The sequence below is a fragment of the Erinaceus europaeus genome, chromosome 8 (assembly GCF_950295315.1).
Source record: "Erinaceus europaeus chromosome 8, mEriEur2.1, whole genome shotgun sequence".
Lineage (NCBI taxonomy): Eukaryota > Metazoa > Chordata > Mammalia > Eulipotyphla > Erinaceidae > Erinaceus > Erinaceus europaeus.
This window is the reverse complement of record NC_080169.1, coordinates 112,716,592-112,735,062: the sequence shown is the minus strand read 5'-3', so window position 1 is coordinate 112,735,062 and position 18,471 is coordinate 112,716,592. Positions and strand designations below refer to the sequence as shown.

At 47.5% G+C, this 18,471-nt stretch overlaps 1 protein-coding gene across 3 annotated transcripts in view; it reads left to right on the top strand.

The window, feature by feature from the left end:
• Positions 1–18,471, top strand: part of DENND2A (DENN domain containing 2A) — a 111,514-nt gene that overhangs the window by 32,647 nt on the left and 60,396 nt on the right. For 2 of the 3 annotated variants that reach the window (XM_060196701.1, XM_060196702.1), the window contains exon 2: positions 14,078–15,123. In XM_060196701.1, the coding sequence (XP_060052684.1) occupies positions 14,204–15,123 (920 nt within the window). In that variant the 5' untranslated portion in view covers positions 14,078–14,203. Of the gene's footprint in view, positions 1–12,843; positions 13,015–14,077; positions 15,124–18,471 lie in introns of those variants that run through there. The other variant, XM_060196700.1, reaches the window with a different exon arrangement.

Genomic DNA, 18,471 nt, shown 5'->3' with positions numbered 1-18,471 from the left:
CACAGCTTGCTCAGCCACTCATCTGTTGTTGGACACCTGGGTTGCTTCCAGGTTTTGGCTATTACAAATTGTGCTGCCAAGAACATATGTGTACACAGATCTTTTTGGATGGGTGTGTTGGGTTCCTTAGGATCTATCCCCAGGAGATGAATTGAGGATCAAGGGTAGGTCCATGTCTAGCCTTCTGAGATTTCTCCAGACTGTTCTTCACAGAAGTTGGACCAATTGACATTCCCACCAGCAGTGCAGGAGGGTTCCTTTGACCCCACAACCTCTCCAGCATTTGCTGCTGTTACCTTTTCTGATGTGTGACATTCTCACAGGAGTGAAGTGGCATCTCATTGTTGTCTTTATTTGTATTTCTCTGACAATCAGAGACTTGAAGCATTTTTTCATGTGTTTCTCAGCCTTTTGCATCTCTTCTGTGGTAAATATTCTGTCCATGTCCTTCCCCCATTTTTGGATGGGATTATTTGTTTTTTTGTGGTTGAGTTTGGCAAGCTTTTTATATATTCTGGTTATTAGCTTCTTGTCTCATGTATGGCATATAAAGGTCTCCCATTCTGTGAGTGGGGTCTCAGTTTGGGTTTATTTTATTTATTATCATTAATTTTTTTTTAATTTTTATTGCTAACAGGGTTATCACTGAGTCCTGGTGGCATAACTACAAATCCAGCACTCCTGGTGACCTTTTTTTCCCCTTCTCTCTTTCTTTCTTTCTTTCTTTCTTTCTTTCTTTCTTTCTTTCTTTCTTTCTGTCTTTCTTTTTCTTTTCTTCTTCTCTTCCTCTTCTTCCTCTTCCTCTTCCCTTTCTTCTCCTTCTACTCTTCCTTCTCCTTCTTCACCAGAGCACTGCTCAGCTCTGGCTTATGATGGTACAGGGGATTGAACCTGAGACTTTGGAGCCTCGGGTATGAGAGTCCCTTTGCACGACCATTATGCTATCTACTCCCACCCCTTTCTATTTGACTTGAAAGGACAGAGAGAAATTGAGGGGGAGGGGAAGATAGGGAGAGAGAAAGACAGACAACTGCAGGCCTGCTTCACTGCTTGTGGAACTTCCCACCTGCAGGTGGGGAGCAGGGGCTCGAGATTGGGTACTTACGCATGGTAATAATGTATGCACTCAACCAGGTGTGCCACTACCCAGCCCAATTTATTTATTTATTTATTTATTTATTTATTTATTTATTTATTTTTTATTTATGTCTTTCAGAGAGCTGGGACCTTGTGTAGGATTGCAGACAAGGGACCTGAATTTCTTAGCTAAGCCTCTTTTTCTTGATCAGGAAAATTCCAGGACACACTTTTTTTTTTTATTTGCAAGGTTGTATTCCATGGAGTCTATATCCCATAACTTCTTTAGCCAGTCATCTGATAATGGGCATTTAGGCTGCTTCCACTCGTTGGCTATTGCAAATAATGCAGCTAGGAACACAGAGGTGCATCTGTCCCTTCAAGTTAGTGTTTGCATATCCTTTGGATAAATGCCTAAGAGTGGTATTGCTGTATCATAAGGTGATATCCACTTGTATTTATGTACGGACTCTCCATACAGTCTTCCAGAGAGGCTGTTGGCACAGTTTGCATTCCCACTAGCAGTGTAGCAGAGTCGCTTGTTCTCCACAGCCTCTCCAACACCTGGCTTGTTGATGTCAGCCTTTCTCTCAGGTGTGAGATGGAATCTCAGTGTAAGGGGCACACTTCCATCACTCATACTCTCATGACTTGGCAGACCCATGCTAACTATGACCAGAAAGGTCACACAAGCGGTCAAGTTTTCACCTGGGGGGTGGGGACTGACACTTGTAACCCTAACCCTGCAGTTTGGTGCTCATAATCAGACAGCTAGGAAATCAGTCTTCTCCTTTCCATCCTCCACACAACAGCGGCCCCAAAGGCAACATATGGAAGTTTTTCCACACGGCACCTGGATGAGAGAGGAAAGGCCTGATTTGCAAATACTGTTAAATGAAAAAAATGTGTTTCCATCCTGCTAAGGTAGCCAAGTACAGCTCGCTAAGGAAGAATGTTCTGCAGATGTGAACGAGTCTTTCCCAAGCTCCTGTGAGTGAGGACAGTAAAAATCTCCAGCTGCCTCTGGCCGCAGAGTGAGGTTTTGTCCGCTGTCCCAGTGGCTTTAAACTCCCTGTCACTTAGTCTGTCAGACAGCTGTAGGTCAGAAAAACACTGGTCCAGTTGTTAAAAGAAAAAAATTTTTTTTTTTTGTCAGCCACTGGATATTCACACCATCAGAAGCTGTGGCCTGGGAAAGGGGGGAAGATTAATGTGTTAAGAGAGAAAGAACCAGACCACCACTCCAGCATGAGGAGTGCTGAGGATTGAACTCATAACATTGAACTTGCATGGCTTGCCCTCTAGTACTGAGCCACCTCCCTGGCTGCCTAACGGCAAGTCTAAAATGACTCAGAGACTCTTGGTTTGAGGGGTGGGGGTCGGGGTGGGGGCAGCATCTTGGTTCATTGACACCTGAGTTCAGGGAATCTCACCAGATGCTAAAGGCAGACGGGCTCTGAAACAGGTGCAGACAGACACAGTGGCATCGCAGACTGCCTTCCAAGGGATTATTTCTGCTGACTGGCAGGGTTCACCACCCCCCTGCCTGCGTTCCCTGGGAAGTGCCCAAATGCAGACTCCCAGGTCCAGGGCTGAGAGTCTGTGTCCCTCGCTCCAGGCTAGGACCAGGATGATAAAACTCCCCGAGTTTTATCCTCATCCCCGAGGAGCCGTTTTATCACTCGTTATATTTAAATTTTTTTTTCGTGATTTATTTGCAGTTTAGAGGATAGTAGTAGCCCTGGTCTCTTACATGTGACACAAGCTCTCTGCTACACCCTCGGCTCCTCCTTTACTGTTCTAATAATAGCAGGCTTATTAAGGTATGATTCAGGTACCATCAAATTCACCCTTTGGAAAGAGACAGCTGAGCACAGGACTTGCATATCTGAGACCCAGGTTCAAGCCCCGATACCACATATGTCAGAACAGTGTTCTGACCTATCTCATCAAAATAAACACATTTTAAAAATAAGTAACTTTGGGCTGGGAAGATATAATGGTCATGCCAAAAAAAAAAAAAAGAGGAGAAAAAGGGAGGAAGAGGAGGAGAAGAAGAAGGAAAAAAAGACTTACATTCTTGAAGCTCTGAGGTCCCAGGTTCAATCCCCAGGACCACCAAAGGCCAGAGCTGAGCAGTGCTCTGGTCTCTTTGTCTCTCTGCGCCCTTAGCCCCTTTTTTTTTAATCTCCTGCATTAGAATAAAAATAAACAACCTGGGAGTCAGGTGGTAACACAGCAGATTAAACACAGGTGACGCAAAGCCCAAGGACCAGCATAAGGATCCTGGTTCAAGCGTCCGGATCCCCACCTGCAAGGGAGTCGCTTCACAGGCAGTGAAGCAGGTCTGCAGGTGTCTATCTTTCTCTCTCCCTCTCTTGTCTTCCCCTCCTCTCTCCATTTCTCTCTGTCCTATCCAACAACAATGACAGCAATAATAACTACACCAGTAAAACAACAAGGGCGACAAAAGGAAATAAATAAATAAATATTTAAAAGTAAATAAATAACCTTGGGCTGGGAAGACAGCATAATGGTTATGCACAAAGGCTTTCCTTCCCTGCCACCACCATAAGCCTGAGCTGAGTAGAGTTCTGGTCAGAACAACAACATTTACAAGTAGGAGGGATTTTTTTTTCTTTTTAAAGAACAACTTTCCTTTTTTTCCTCTTGTTTATGCAACCCAAATCTCCTTGCATATGCAGTTTTGCTGCTCCTGAGCTGGCCTTTCCTTTTTTTTATTTCATATAGGTAGAGATAGAGAGGAAAGGAGAGAGAGAGAGGGGGAGGGAGAGAGAGAGAGAAAACAGCACCTGAGCTTCCCCGGTGCTGTGGCACGGCCGTGTAGTGGGAGGCTCAAACTCCAGACACACTCCCTCCGCAGTGAGCTATCTCCCAGCCCAAGTTGCTGTTGTCTTTTTTTTTTTTTAAAGATTGTATTTATTTATTAATGAGAAAGATAGGAGAGAGAGAGAGAGAGAGAGAGAGAAAGAACCAAACATCACTCTGGTACATGTGCTGCTGGGGATTGAACTCGGGACCTCATGCTTGAGAGTCTAGTGCCTTAGCCACTGCGCCACCTCCCAGACCACTGCAGTTGTTTTTTTTTTTGTTGTTTTTTTATTTATTTATTCCCTTTTGTTGCCCTTGTTGTTTTATTGTTGTAGTTATTATTGTTGTTATCGTTGTTGGATAGGACAGAGAGAAATGGAGAGAGGAGGGGAAGACAGAGAGGAGGAGAGAAAGACAGACACCTGCAGACCTGCTTCACCGCCTGTGAAGCGACTCCCCTGCAGGTGGGGAGCCGGGCTTCGAACCGGGATCCTTATGCTGGTCCTTTTGCTTTGCGCCACCTGCGCTTAACCCGCTGCGCTACAGCCCGACTCCCTGCAGTTGTTTTTGTATGTTAACTTGTCCCCAGGATGAGACAGCTATCGGCCTATTGTCTGCCTTGGTGAATTTGCCTGTCCTGAGCATTTTATAATGTGTGGCCATGTCGTGTGTGTGTGTGTGTGTGTGTGTGTGTGTGTGTGTGTGTGTGTGTGAGTGATCTTTGCCATTGGACTCTTGTCTTCTAGTCTATGTTGTAGCATGGATCAAGTCATTCCTTTTGTCTGAGCATTTGGTCCAAGAGTGAAGACTGTGATTTTGCCAAATATGGCCACTCCATCTTGTTCCAAACTGTTGTCTTCTCTTAACCTCACCTATCAGACCTTCCATTTTCCAGATGTGGAAAAAAAAAAAAAACACCTGACTTTTTATAAGTGATTCTGTGAAGAGCTAGAGAGACTCCCAGTTATTTTGGAAAATGTTTGTCTAGGGCTGGCAAGATGCATGTTCAAACCCAGCCCCCACCACACTGAAGGAAACTTTGCTGCTGTGCTGTCTTTCGCTCTGTCTCTGACTTTCTAGCAGAAAAAAAAAAAAGTCACTGGAGCAGTGGCATCGCAGTACCTACCAACCAAAAAAAAAAAGTTTCTCTAAGGATGATGGCAATGAAATTTAGAGAGGAGATTCATTCACTGAACACCATGGCACATCAGGTGGAATGTACAAGTGTGTGCTGTTTATCTGCCCTGTTCCTAGCAGCTGTTTTTGAGGGAGGGGGAATGGGAGGGGAGAAAAAGAGAGGAGAGGAGAGGGGAGGAGAAGAGAGGAGAGGGACACCTGTAGCACTGCTCCACCACATTTGAAGCTTCCCCCCTGCAGGTGGGGACTGGGACTTGACCTGAATCCTTGACCATGGTAGCATTTATGCTCTTGGCTCTGCTGAATTTATTTTCTGAAATCTTTGGCTGTCGCTTACTAAGAAGAATGATCAGTTGAGTTACTACAGTAACTCTTGGTGTTCTGCTGTAATTGTTTTTTTTTAATTTTTTTTATATTTATTTATTTTGTTTATTTTCCCTTTTGTTGCCCCTGTTGTTTTATTGCTGTGGTTATTATTGTTGTTGTTATTGATGTTGTCCTTGTTGGATAGGACAGAGAGAAATGGAGAGAGGAGGGGAAGACAGAAAGGGAGAGAGAAAGACACCTGCAGACCTGTTTCACCGCCTGTGAAGCGACTCCCTGCAGGTGGGGAGCCGGGGGCTCGAACTAGGATCCTTACACCAGTCCTTGCGCTTCAAGCCACGTGTGCTTAACCCACTGTGCTACTGCCTGACTCTGTGCTGTAATTGTTAATGTGTGTTGTTGCCTCCTTGACCAAAGCTGGCAAAGCGGAGAGTTGTTGAAGTTGAGGATCTTGTTTTAGCGGTACCAATAAGACCACTTCCATTTTTAATTTTCGTTACTGTCTAGCCATTTGTTTCTGTTTTTTTAAAAAAATATTTATTCCCTTTTATTGCCCTTGTTTTTTTAAATTGTTATAGTTATTGTCATTGATGTCGTTGTTATTGGATAGGACAGAGAGAAATGGAGCTATCTTCCTCCCTCCCTCTTTTATTTTTTTTTCCTCTCTTTTTTGGATAGAGGGAGAGAGAAATTGAGAGAAAAGGGGAAATGAGGGAGGGAGAGAGAGAGAGAGAGAGGGAGAGGGAGAGAGAGACCTGCAGCATTGCTTCACTGCTTATGATGCTTCTTCCCCCCACCTCTTCTCAGCACTGGGGAGGAACAGGGCTGGCAGAGAAGTGGCAAGGCACAGTGCTGCCGTGAGGAGCACTGTCTGTCTATCCTCGGGCTTGCTGCCAGGGGAGGACAGCGGAGCCCTGTCTGCCACCTCAGCCAGTGAAGAGACTCCAGGAGTATCAGGACTGGGGCCAGGACTTCCTTCCTGTCACTGGAAGGCTCTCAGAACCCTCCTCCAACGTAGGAATTGAGGAATGGGGTCCCTGCATCCTTCAAAGAACTGAACTCAGAGAGAGAGAGATAACTCGGCCACCGTGAGAGAGATAACCATCACCAGAGAGATCACTCGGCCACCACGCCCAGTCCAGGTTCAAGCCCCTGGTACCACATGGCAGGAGTCATGGCACTGGGGGAAGTTCCATTGTGTTGATGTCTCCCCCTCACTTTCTGTCTCCCTATGTGAATTAAAAAGCAGCCCAGGAGTAGTAAAATTGTGCATGCCATAGGCCCTAGCTTTGGGGAAAAAAAAAAGGGGAGAGAGGGCTAGAGAGACTAAGCTGGCTTTCAGCTAACATAGCCCAAACTGTGGCTGCTCACAAGCCGCCTGGACTCTGTAGCAGGGCAGGCCTACACTCCATCTGTCTCCACATAGTTTACGAACCCGGCTGCACTCTTTCTGATTTCAGTGTGTGGAGCGGGGCCCCTGAGTGCATGTGTGTGTGGATTTTAATGCCTTTTTTCTTTCTCCTTGGGCCTCCTCCTGCTCATTCCCAGTAGCTATACAGATGTCTAGAAGCCTTTTGATTTTTTTTTAAAAGAATTTATTTACTTATTCATGAGAAAGATAGGCAGAGAGAAAAACCAGACATCACTCTGGTACATGTGCTACTGGGAATTGAACTCAAGGACCTGCATAAGGATCCCAGTTCGAGCCCCCGGCTCCCCACCTACAGTGGAGTCGCTTCATAGGCAGTGAAACAGGTCTGCAGGTGTCTTTCTCTCCCCCCTCTGTCTTCCCCTCCTCTCTCCATTTCTCTCTGTCCTATCCAACGACGGCGACAACAATAATAACTACAACAATAAAACAACAAGGGCAACAAAAGGGAATAAATACTTTTTTTAAAAAAAAAAAAAAGGGCTGAGCAGTGGTGCTCATGTTGAATGCATATCTCACCATGTACAAGGATGCAGGCTCAAGCCCCTAGTCCCCATCTGCAGGAGGGAAGTTTCATTAGCGGTGTGTGTGAGTGTGTGTGTGTGTGTGTGAGTGTGTGTGTGTGTGTGTGAGTGTGTGTGTGAGTGTGTGAGTGTGTGTGTGTGAGTGTGTGTGAGTGTGTGTGTGAGTGTGAGTGTGTCAGTGTGTGTGTGTCAGTGTGTGTGTGAGTGTGTGTGTCTGTGTGAGTGTGTGTGTGAGTATGTGTGTGTGTGAGTGTGTGTGAGTGTGTGTGTGTGTGTGTGAGTGTGTGTGTGTGAGTGTGAGTGTGTGAGTATGAGTGTGAGTGTGTATTTTATATAGTGACTTAGATGGCCCAACTGCTGGTGCAGTAGATAGCATTTTGGACTTGCTGGCATAAGGTTTGATTCCCGGCACTGCATATTCTGGAGTCATGTTCTGGGTCTCTCTCCCCTACTCTCTCACTAGTTAATGAATAGATTTTGGGTGTGGGGTGGAGATAGCTTAATAATTCTGCAAAAGATTTTCATGTTTGAGGCATCACAAGTCCCAGGTTCAATCCCTAGCACTACCATAAGCCAGAGCCGAGCAGTGCTCTGGTAAATGAAATAAGTAAAAGATAGATTTGTTTTTTAAAAAATATTTTATTCATTTATTAATGAGGAAGATAGAGAAAGAACCAGACATCACTCTGGTACATGTGCTTCCGGGGATCAAACTCAGGACCTCATGCTTGAAAGTCCAATGCCTTAGTCACTGTGCCACCTCCCGGACCACAATAATTTTTTTTATTGATTTAATAATGATTGGTAAGATTGTAGGATAAGAGTAGTACAGTTCCACACAATTCCCATCACCAGAGTTTTGTATTCCATCCCCTCCAGCTCCCCTGTTCTCCCTCTGGGAGCATGGACCCAGGATCATTATGGGGTGCAGAAGGTGGAAGGTCTGGCTTCTGTAATTGCTTCTCCACTAGACATGGGCATTTGACAGGTTGATCCAGACTCCTAGCCTGTCTCTCTCTCTTTCCCTAGTGGGCAGGGCTCTGGGGAGGTGGGGCTCCAGGACATTGGTGAGGTTGTCTGTCCAGGGACATCAGGTTGGTGTCATGGTCACAACTGCAAGTTGGTGGCTGAAAGGCATTAAGAAAACAGAAAAAAAAATGTTTAATAATCAGGAACCTAAAGGTAAGAAAAGAATATAGCAGATGCTATTTGGGGTAGATAAACCTTGTTTTATTGTTATTTCGAAATTCAACCTAGGAGTTGGAAGATAGCTCACCCAGGGAACATTCACATTCCTGTGTGTCAGCACGGGACTGATCCAAGGCATTATATGGGTGCACCCTGGACAGACAGCACCGGGGACAGTTCTCTCTCCCCTTCTCCAAGAAATAATGATAAAGCTGGGCTGGAGAGGCTGATAATCAGTTGTATCATGAGTGTGCAAGGCCCTGACTCTTCATTAAAAATATGGCTAGGGGGCCAGGCAGTAACACAGCAGGTTAAGTGCCCATGGTGCAAAGTGCAAGGACTAGCGCAAGGATCCCAATTTGAGCCCCTGGCTCCCTACCAGCAGGGAGGTCGCTTCACAAGCAGTGAAGCAGGTCTGCAGGTGTCTATCTTTCTCTCCCTCTCACTGTCTTCCCCTGCTCTCTTGATTTCTCTCTGTCCTATCCAACAACTACAGTAACAACAATAACAACAACAGCAGCAGCAACAAAATGGGAAAAATGGTCTCTAGAAGCAGTGGATTCATAGTGCAAGCACCAAACCCCAGTGATAACCCTGGAGGCAAAACAAACAAACAAAAAAACACAGCTAGAGTATAGGAGTGGTCTGGGAGGTGGTGCAGTGGATAAAGCATTGGACTGTCAAGTGTGAGGTCCTGAGTTCAAGCCCCGGCAGCATCAGTACCAGAGTGATGTCTGGTTCTTTCTCTCTCCTCCTGTTTTTCTCATTAATAAATAAAATATTTAATAAAAAATAGCTAGACCTTACAGCCCTGTGAGTAGAACATGGGTAGAACACAGGACTTTCATGCTAGGGGCCATGGTTCTGTCCCCTGCTGCATATGTGCAGGAGCTGTGCTTGCCTCCCTCCCCCTCTCTCGATAACGGAATCAGTGCATCCAAACATTCTTTGGTGACATTATCTAAAGAAACGTGTGTGCCTGCACTCTGGAAGAAGTTGCCATGGGACCTTTGGGGGGGAGTTGGGGTGGTTCAGGATCCTGCCCTGAGCCTCTCCTGGGCCAATGATCCGGGCACACCCAGGGGAAATAATCTGGGGTATGGCCTTGGATTTGCAGCCATAGCTTCCAGTGTCCACCCTGTTCTCCCAGGCACCCTGGAGCCCTCTCTTGTGCTGACATGATGACAATGCACAGGCCACAGGCAGCCACAGCCCCCGAGACCCCAAACTTCAACCTAGCAGGCAGATGAGAGCTCTCTCCTTGGAGAGCACTGAGATTGGGTTCCTCCTCTGCCTGCTGCCTTCCCTCCTCACTCACCCCACTTCCCGCCTCTTGTGAATCTGCTCCATGCATAGTACTCATCCAGAACTCAAGAACAAAGTGCTGAGGACAAGGTCTCCCCAGTGCTTTTGGTGTTGTTTGCAAAGTCACTCCAGATGTTTGGGGTCCTAGACAGTTAATGGCAGTCACGACGGTGCCACCGGTCACATTTATTTCTCTCGGGCTTCAGTGCATGCTGTACTCCGGGCACATTCCAGATACTGACTCATCCATTCATTCATCTGATGAATAAGGCTTGACTTGCTACCATAAACTGGGCACAGCATTTGGCCCCTGCACTCTTGGGAAGGGAGAAAAGATTCTTACTTTACAAGATGGACATAAACTAGAGCCGGATCACACACAGAAAACTCACCTGCAGGGCTGTATCCCAGGTTCAAAGGTTCAAGCCCTGGCACCATATGGGAGATGCTACAGCCACGGGGGGAAGCCCCAGTGCTAGAGTGTCTCTTCTGTGTCTTTCTTTCAGTCTGAATGAAAAAGTGTCCATGAGCAGTGAAGTCATGCCTGACTTCATGGGAATGTCCTCAGCAGTGAAAGGACAACTGTAGAAAGGGCTTCTCCTTTGGAAGCACTCTGTTGTGAATGCTAATTGTTTATGGAAATGAGGAGTTGGCTCCCAAACTGTGTTTGCGTCTTCACACATTTCTGATTTATGCTTTGGAGCCAGAACTGCGACAGAATTTATGTGCTAATGTCTCAATCTGGGGAGAAGCTTTTATGTAAACAAACGTTGGTCTTTGGACTGGAGAAGGAAATAGTAACAGGATGTGTGAAATCGCTAATCGCTCAGCCCTTCGTGGGCTCCTCGGCTCAGCTGCGGCATTCCCGCACAGTCAGACTTGCCACCGCAAAGTCTGTCCACAGGTGTGTGCCTGTCCCAGCCCCTCTAAGGTTCCTGTTCTCAGTTGTTGTGACCTTTGCTTTGCATTTGACAGCACAGCTTCTCCCATCCTCTGTAGACTAGCTTCAAAATCTTGTTTCCTTTTCAAAGAACAATAACTTTTTTTCCTGCTGAAATTGAGCCATATTTGTGTACGGTTTCACTACTTTTGTTTGCTTTTTCAGAGAGAGAGAGAGAATCAGCCCACAGATCCAGAGCTCTGGCACCTCTGTGTGGTATTAGGACTTGAACCTGGGCCCTTGCCTAGCACTACAGGCGCCCCAGCCCTTGAGCTGTGTCTCCAACCCCTCAAACTAATTTTTGACATCTCTAGTCTCCTACAATCACATTTGGAGGTATATTTCCCAGTGTGTACATTCAAGGCCAGAACTTTTTTGAAATTTATCATTATTATATTTGATAGGACAGAAAGAAATTAAGAGGCAGAAGGGGTGATGGGGCTATGGAGAAGAAGAGAGAGACACCTGCAGCACTGCTTCACCACTCATGAAACATCCCCCCTGCAGGTGGGGACCGGAAGGCTTGAACAAGGGTCCTTGTGTGTGCACTTAACCTGATGCACCGCCACCTGGCCCGATGACCAGCCCCAAGGCTGGTACTTTTTGCAGTGATGGAATCAGTCTTCTGCTTTGACCGGCTTGGTCACCATTCTCCACGTGCGGCCACTGGGCAGTCGGCATGTGGCTGGCGTGACTGAAGATGGAAGCTTTCATTTCAGATGGACTTGATCTGAAGTAGGCAGCTGAGGCCAGTGGCTACACTTTGGGGCAGTGCGATTCTAGCCCTGTCCAATCACTTTTTCATTTATTCGTGCAACAAACAGTGACCAGCTGCTCTGGCCGCTGTTAGCCTAGGTGTTGTGTAGGCAGCTATAGCTAACACAGGCCCAGCCTCGACACAAAGCAAAGCTTCGTTGTCTTCATTGAGGGACCACCAGCCCTCCGGGGCTCACGCTCCAGGAAGCCTCTGTCAGAATGCCGGTGGCTTTCCCCTCCAATGGGAACAGTTAATCAGGGTCAGAGTCAGCAAAAACGTCATGACTTTGGGCGTTGTTTTCATCTTGCCATTGACGAAAGAAGCAAAGGAAACTTAAACTATATGATTTAGTGTATAACTTTAATAACCAGCACACAACTTTGTACAGTTCTGTACTTGATCACCATGGAGCTGAATGACTGTGCTGAGAAGGGTATTCCCAGTTCATTCACATTGACTATTAAATGTCCGTGCAAGTATACTTTCACTGCACTAAATCAATAGATTTCAGAGTTCTCTGTGAGTCCAACATAAGGACACCTCTGTCATCTCATATATCAGCCCCCTAGTTCTAACCCCAATATAAACCTAATGTAAATTTGATTTGTGTGTGTGTGTGTGTGTGTGTGTGTGTGTGTGTGCGCACGCGTGCGCGCTTGCCAGGAGAGAATAACAAAGATAGAGGGAAAGCGGGAAGGACACTACAGCACTGAAGCCAGTGAGGTGGGGGTGGGTCTCGAACCTGGTTCATGTGCATGGAAAAGCAAGTGTGATTTTCATCTTATTAAAATATTTTTGTATAGTTTTTTTTTTATTGGTGGGATTAATGGCTTGCAGTAAATACAGTTGTTGGTACACATGTAAAATTTCTCAGTTTTCTGCAAAACACTCTCACCCCCAACCTAGGTCTTCCTCCACCATCCTGCACCAGGACCTGAACACCACCCCCCCACCCCACCTCAGAGTGTTTTACTTTGGTGCAATACACCAAGCCCAGTCCAATTTCTGATATATATATATATATTTATTTATTGGATGGAGACAGCCAGAAACTGAGAGGGAAGGGGGGGATAGAGAGGGAGTAAAACAGAGAGACACCTGCAGCCCTGCTTCACTACTTGTGAAGCTTTCCCCCTGCAGGTGGGGACCGGGGACTTGAACGCAGGTCCTTGTGCATTGTAATCAGTGTGCTCAACCAGGTGCGCCACCACCTGGCCCCTATATATATATTTTTAAAGTTAATATTGTATCATTTATTTTTTCTTCAGAGACGCTGATCAGAGTACCACTCTTATTTTATGTGATGCCAGGGCTTGAACCCGGGACCTCATGAATGCAAAGCTTGCTTGCTACCACTCACTCACCTCCCTGGTCCACTCTATAATCCCCCTTCTCATGGAATGCCCGGCAGAGTCCTTCACGCACTGCACAGTGTCTGCGTGCAAGAAGTTGCCTGCAGCTCGCCCAGTTAGGTGTGAGGAACCATGTCTCCATTTCCCAGGTGAAGATACTAAGACTTAGTGAAGTTCACAGATTTCTTCAAGTTCATATCCAGGTTCCAAAAATCACTCCTTACATTCTACCGTGCAATCTCTCTCAAGTAGAGCATAAAGAAATCCTATTCATTCATTCATTTATTCATTCATTCACTCACTCATTCATTCATTCATTCATATTTGCTGCCATCACTAGGGCTTCATGAGTCCATGATTCCATTACTGTTTTCTGCAGGCATCTTTTTTTTTTTTTTAATGAACTGTAAGATAGGGAGGAAGAGAGAGAGGTAGAGAGGACAGAGACAGAGAAGAGAGGCACCATAGCACTGATCTACTGCTTGTGAAGCTTCCCCCCTGCAGGTGGAAAGTGGGGTCTTGAACCCAAGTCCTTGCTCATGGTAACATGTATACTCAACCTGGTGCACCACCACCCGGTCCCTTAATAAATTTTTTAAATTATGTATTTATTTATGAGAGAGAGAGAGTGAGAGAGAAATGATAGCACTAGAGCTTCCTCCAATGCAGTGGGGACTGGGCTTGAACCTGGGCTGACCTCATGACAAAGGGAGTTATTTCACCAGCCCCCACAGTGATTTCTTCTTCTTCTTTTTTTTTGCCTCCAGGGTTATTGCTGGGGCTCAGTGCCTGCGCTACGAATCCACTGCTCCTGGAGGCCATCTTTTTCCCCCCATTGTTGTTGCTATTGCTGTTGCTGTGGCTGGATAGGACAGAGAGTAATCGAGAGGAGGGGAAGACAGAGAGGGGGAGAGAAAGATAGACACCTGCAGACCTGCTTCACCGCTTGCAAAGTGACCCTCCTGCCGGTGGGGAGCCAGGGGCTTCGAACTGGGATCCTTGCTCTGGTCCTTGCACTTTGTACCGTGTGTGCTTAACCCAGTGCGCTACTGCCCAGCCCCCATGATTTTTTAATGATGGCTTTCGTATTTGTGGTTTACTGCCATCATGTGACACTTCTCTCTCAGTCCTAGCAAATCTCTGAAACCCCCCACCCCACCCCCAGAGCAGTGGCCAGGAGCCCCATACCCAGTGTTTGTCTTTCCTGTTCAGGGTCAAGGTAGAAGACGCAGTGGCAGCTGGGAGGGCAACCTCTGAAGGCTTCTGTCCCCTCCCGAGAGACCCCTCAGGGACCACCCTCCTGAAGGAGCCCATCAAAACGCCTCAACAGCCTGCAGCATGTTCAGCTCAGAGATGATCATCAGCGGCCCAGCTTCAGACTTGAGGTCCAGAAGGAGGCAGCAGGCAGGGGCCCCAGACCCCTGCCCCCCGGCACAAGGCAGCGCCCCCCGGCACAAGACTCTGAGCATCAGGGACAAGATCTCCGAGTGGGAAGGGAAAAGGGAGCTGTCCTCTGCCACCACTGAGGCTCACCCGCCGCTCTTTGTGACAGAGAGAAGGGAAGACGTGAGGACTGCGGTGACCAAGGTGTCAAATGGAGCCAGGATGGAATCAGAGAGCCCAGAGGGTGAGCAGAGTCCAGAGGGAGTGAGAGTGGGGCCTCAGAGACTCAGCCAGACAGGCCAGGACCCGGCCACAAACCCAGGCAGAGGCCTCTGGGAGCCCAGGCTTGGCTCGCAGCGCCCACAGAAAGACAGCCTCTCGGTGCTCACGCAGGTCAAGAGGCTCGAGCAGGCCCTCAAGGATGGCTCAGCAGGCCTGGACCCACAGCTACCGGGGACCTGCTACTCCCCACACTGCCTGCCCTACAAGGCCGACGAGGTGCCCACACTTCCTGAGCAGGGCCTCGGCGTCTGGAGTAGCTCGGAGCCCCGGGGCCCCTACTCGAACCCTGAAGCCAGGGAGCCCAGCCCGGAGCCCCTGGAAGAAAGAAGAAGCTCCAGCTGGAGACCCAGTGACCACGGCCTTGACAGCTGCCCCCCCAAACCCTTCATCAACCCCTTGCCCAAGCCCCAGAGAACGTTCAAACACGATGAAGACGACAGGGGCGAGAAGCCTGGCTCTAGGTGGAGGAAGGAGAAGAGGAACCTGCCTCCCCTGCCCTCCCTACCACCCCCACCCCTGCCCGCCTCTCCTCCACCTTCCTCTGTGAACAGAAGGCTCTGGAACGGAAGGCCGAAAGCCAGTGCTGACCACAGGTAGGCCAAGGGACTCTACCTGAGGAGTTTATGTCACGTTGAGGCATGGCAACTGGGTGTCTTCAGCCTCCTTATTTGTCTGATCTGGTGCCAGGACATAGGGCAGGGAGAGAGAGAAGAGAGGAGAAGAGAGGAAAAGAGAGAGGAGAAAGAGAAAGGCGAGGAGAAGAGAGGAGAGGAGAGGGGAGGAGAGGAGAGGAGAGGAGAGCAGAGGAGAAAGGGAGAGGAGAGGAGGAGAGAGAGAGAGAGGAGAAAGAGAGGAGAGGAGAGAGGAGAGGAGAAAGAGAGAGGAGAGAGGAGCGGAGAGGAGAGGAGAGGAGAAAGAGAGGAGAGAGGAGAGGAGAGAGGAGAGGAGAAAGAGAGAGGAGAGGAGAGGAGAGGAGAGGAGAGGAGAGGAGAGGAGAGGAGAAAGAGAGGAGAAGAGAGGAGGGGAGAGGGAGGGGAGAGAGAGGGAGGGAGGGAGGGAGAGAGAGAACGAGAGAACATAGCTCAGCTCTGGCTTAAGGTAGGACTGGAAACTGAACCTGGAACCTCTGGGCCCTTGGGCATACCAGTCGGCGCTCTAAGAGGCTGAGCTATTTTCCTAGCCCTGGCATCACTTCTTCACCTCCATTTTCTTTTCTTATCTTTTCTTTTCTTTTCTTTTCTTTTCTTTTCTTTTCTTTTCTTTTCTTTTCTTTTATTTTCTCACCTCTCCTCTCCCCTCCCCTCCCCTCCCCTCCCCTTTCTTTTCTTTTCTTTTTTTTATGACCTTCAGGAGTCTATCCTCATCAGTAATTGGGCATAACGACACTTCTGCCAATGGTTGCTAAAGAATTTAATGAGAATACATACTTAAATTCCCTAGCGTTATTTACCTAAAGAGGATGTGTCACGTTTCTCCTTCTAGCGTTTGCCCTTCTTCCGTAGCCAGTCAACAGCGTCAGGTTGAGCCTGATGTCAAGTTTCGAGACCTCCTTTGAATCTGGAGAGGTGGCAGTCATTGACTATGTGGGTCATAGTCTGTCTGGAGCCGCAGGGGCAGTTCGGGTCGTCTCTGGCTCCCCAGCGATGGAACATAGCGGAGCACCGGCCATGGCCTGTTCGATAGCGATTGAGGAGGGCCCGATCATAACGTGCTAGGTCAAAGCCGGGTTGTGTCACGTAATGGGTAAAGACTCCAAACACACCAGGGTTTAAATTCTAGCTCTGCCACTTACTCGTGGGTTTAAATTCTCCACTAAACCTTACTTTGTTTTTTATTTTTATTTATTTTTTAAATTTCTTTATTGGGGAATTAATGTTTTACATTCAATAGTAAATACAATAGTTTGTACATGCATAACATTTCCCAGTTTTCCACATAACAATACAGCCCCCACTAGGTCCTCTGTCATCCTTCATGGATCTGTATTCTCCCCACCCACCCCAGAGTCTTTTACTTTGGTGCAATACGCCAATTCCAGTTCAGGTTCTACTTGTGTTTTCTCTTCTGATCTTGTTTTTCAACTTCTGCCTGACAGTGAGATCATCCCATTTCCATCCTTCTGTTTCTGACTTATTTCACTTAACATGAATTTTTCAAGCTCCATCCAAGACCGGCTGAAAACAGTGATGTCACCATTTTTTACAGCTGAGTAGTATTCCATTGTGTATAAATCCCACAGCTTGCTCAGCCACTCATCTGTTGTTGGACACCTGGGTTGCTTCCAGGTTTTGGCTATTACAAATTGTGCTGCCAAGAACATATGTGTACACAGATCTTTTTGGATGGGTGTGTTGGGTTCCTTAGGATATCTCCCCAGGAGAGGAATTGCAGGATCAGAGGGTAGGTCCATTTCTAGCCTTGTGAGAGTTCTCCAGACTGTTCTCCACAGAGGTTGGACCAACTGACATTCCCATCCACCTCCATTTTCTACCTTGACCTACTGCAGCCGGGCTTGGCTACGTGCACTGAAACTGCTCTTGACCAAGACCACTGGCGGTCTCCATCTTGCCCAACCCTAGTGCCAGTTCTCTGTTCTTTTCTTTTTTAATGTTTTATTTTATTTAGTTTGAATAGAGACAGAAATTGAGAAGGAGGGGAGAGCTAGCGAGGGAGAGACACCTGCAGCACTGCCTTACCACTCATGAAGTTTCTCCCCTATAGGTGGGGTTGGGAGCTTGAACTGAGGTCCTTGCACACTATAATGTATGCAGTCTGCCAGGTGCGCCATTTCCGGCCCCTCTCTATTCTTAGGAAAAAAAAACAAGTTTGTTTGTTTGTTTGTTTGTTTTATTGTTTCCAGGCTTATCACTAGAGCTTGGTGCTGGCACTATGAATCTACCATTCCTGGTGGCCATTTTTTCCCTGTTTTGTTGGAGAGGAAAGAAATTGAGAGGAGGGGCCAGGTGGTGGCGCACCTGGTTGAGCACACATGTTACAATGCGCAAGAACCCAGGTTCAAGCCCCTGGTCCCCACCTGCAGGGGGAAGGCGTCACAAGTGGTGAAGCAGTGCTGCAGGGGTCTCTCTGTCTCCCTCTACCCTCTCCATTTCTGACTGTCTCTATTCAATAAAGATTAAAATAAAAGAAATTTGAGAGGAGAGGGGAAGAGAAAGTCACTTGCAGACCTGCTTCACTGTGACCCCCTGCAGGTGGGGAGCCAGGAGCTCAAACTGGCATCCCTGAGTGGGTGCTTGTGCTTTGCACCTAACCTGGTCTGCCATCACCTGACCCCCACAGATTTTTATTTTTAAATGAGAGAGACCAAGGCAGTGTTTAGCTTAGGCATATAGGACGTCCAGGACCAGAGGGTTCAAAGCCTGTGTTCTAACACAGAGCTAGCTCTTCTCTCCTTAAATGACCTCTCTTGGAATCTGGGGAACAACTTGACCACTTGAAGAGCTGTCTTCACTAGAAGTGACCTTGAAGCCAAGTCCTTGGCTGCTCTTCTCAGTCCTCATCGTCTCTAAGTGTCACTCCTCCCCCCCAGCCCATCCACACCCTTTCCTGGAAGCTGAGCAGAGACTTCTGTGTCTTTGCTTACTCCGTGCTCTCATCCAGGTCTGTGGCTTTAAATGTCAACTGCATGCTTATTGGCTGTCACAGTTGTCTCCAGCCCCAGACCCCAGTCCCAGTCTCACGTTCCTGTCGTCACCCCTCTCCTGTTTGACTCTCCGATTGGGTAGTTTATTGTTTACGTCTGACCTGTGCAATGGGGGTCCTCAATCCCAGCCACCACTGAACTGTTTCCTCTTCGAATCATTGCCATCTTATTAAAAAGAAAAATGACATCACCTTTCACAGTGATTAGGCCCCAAATCTAAGATGCATTCCTAGGGCTGGGTGGTGGCACACCTAGTTGAATGCACACGTTACAATGGGCA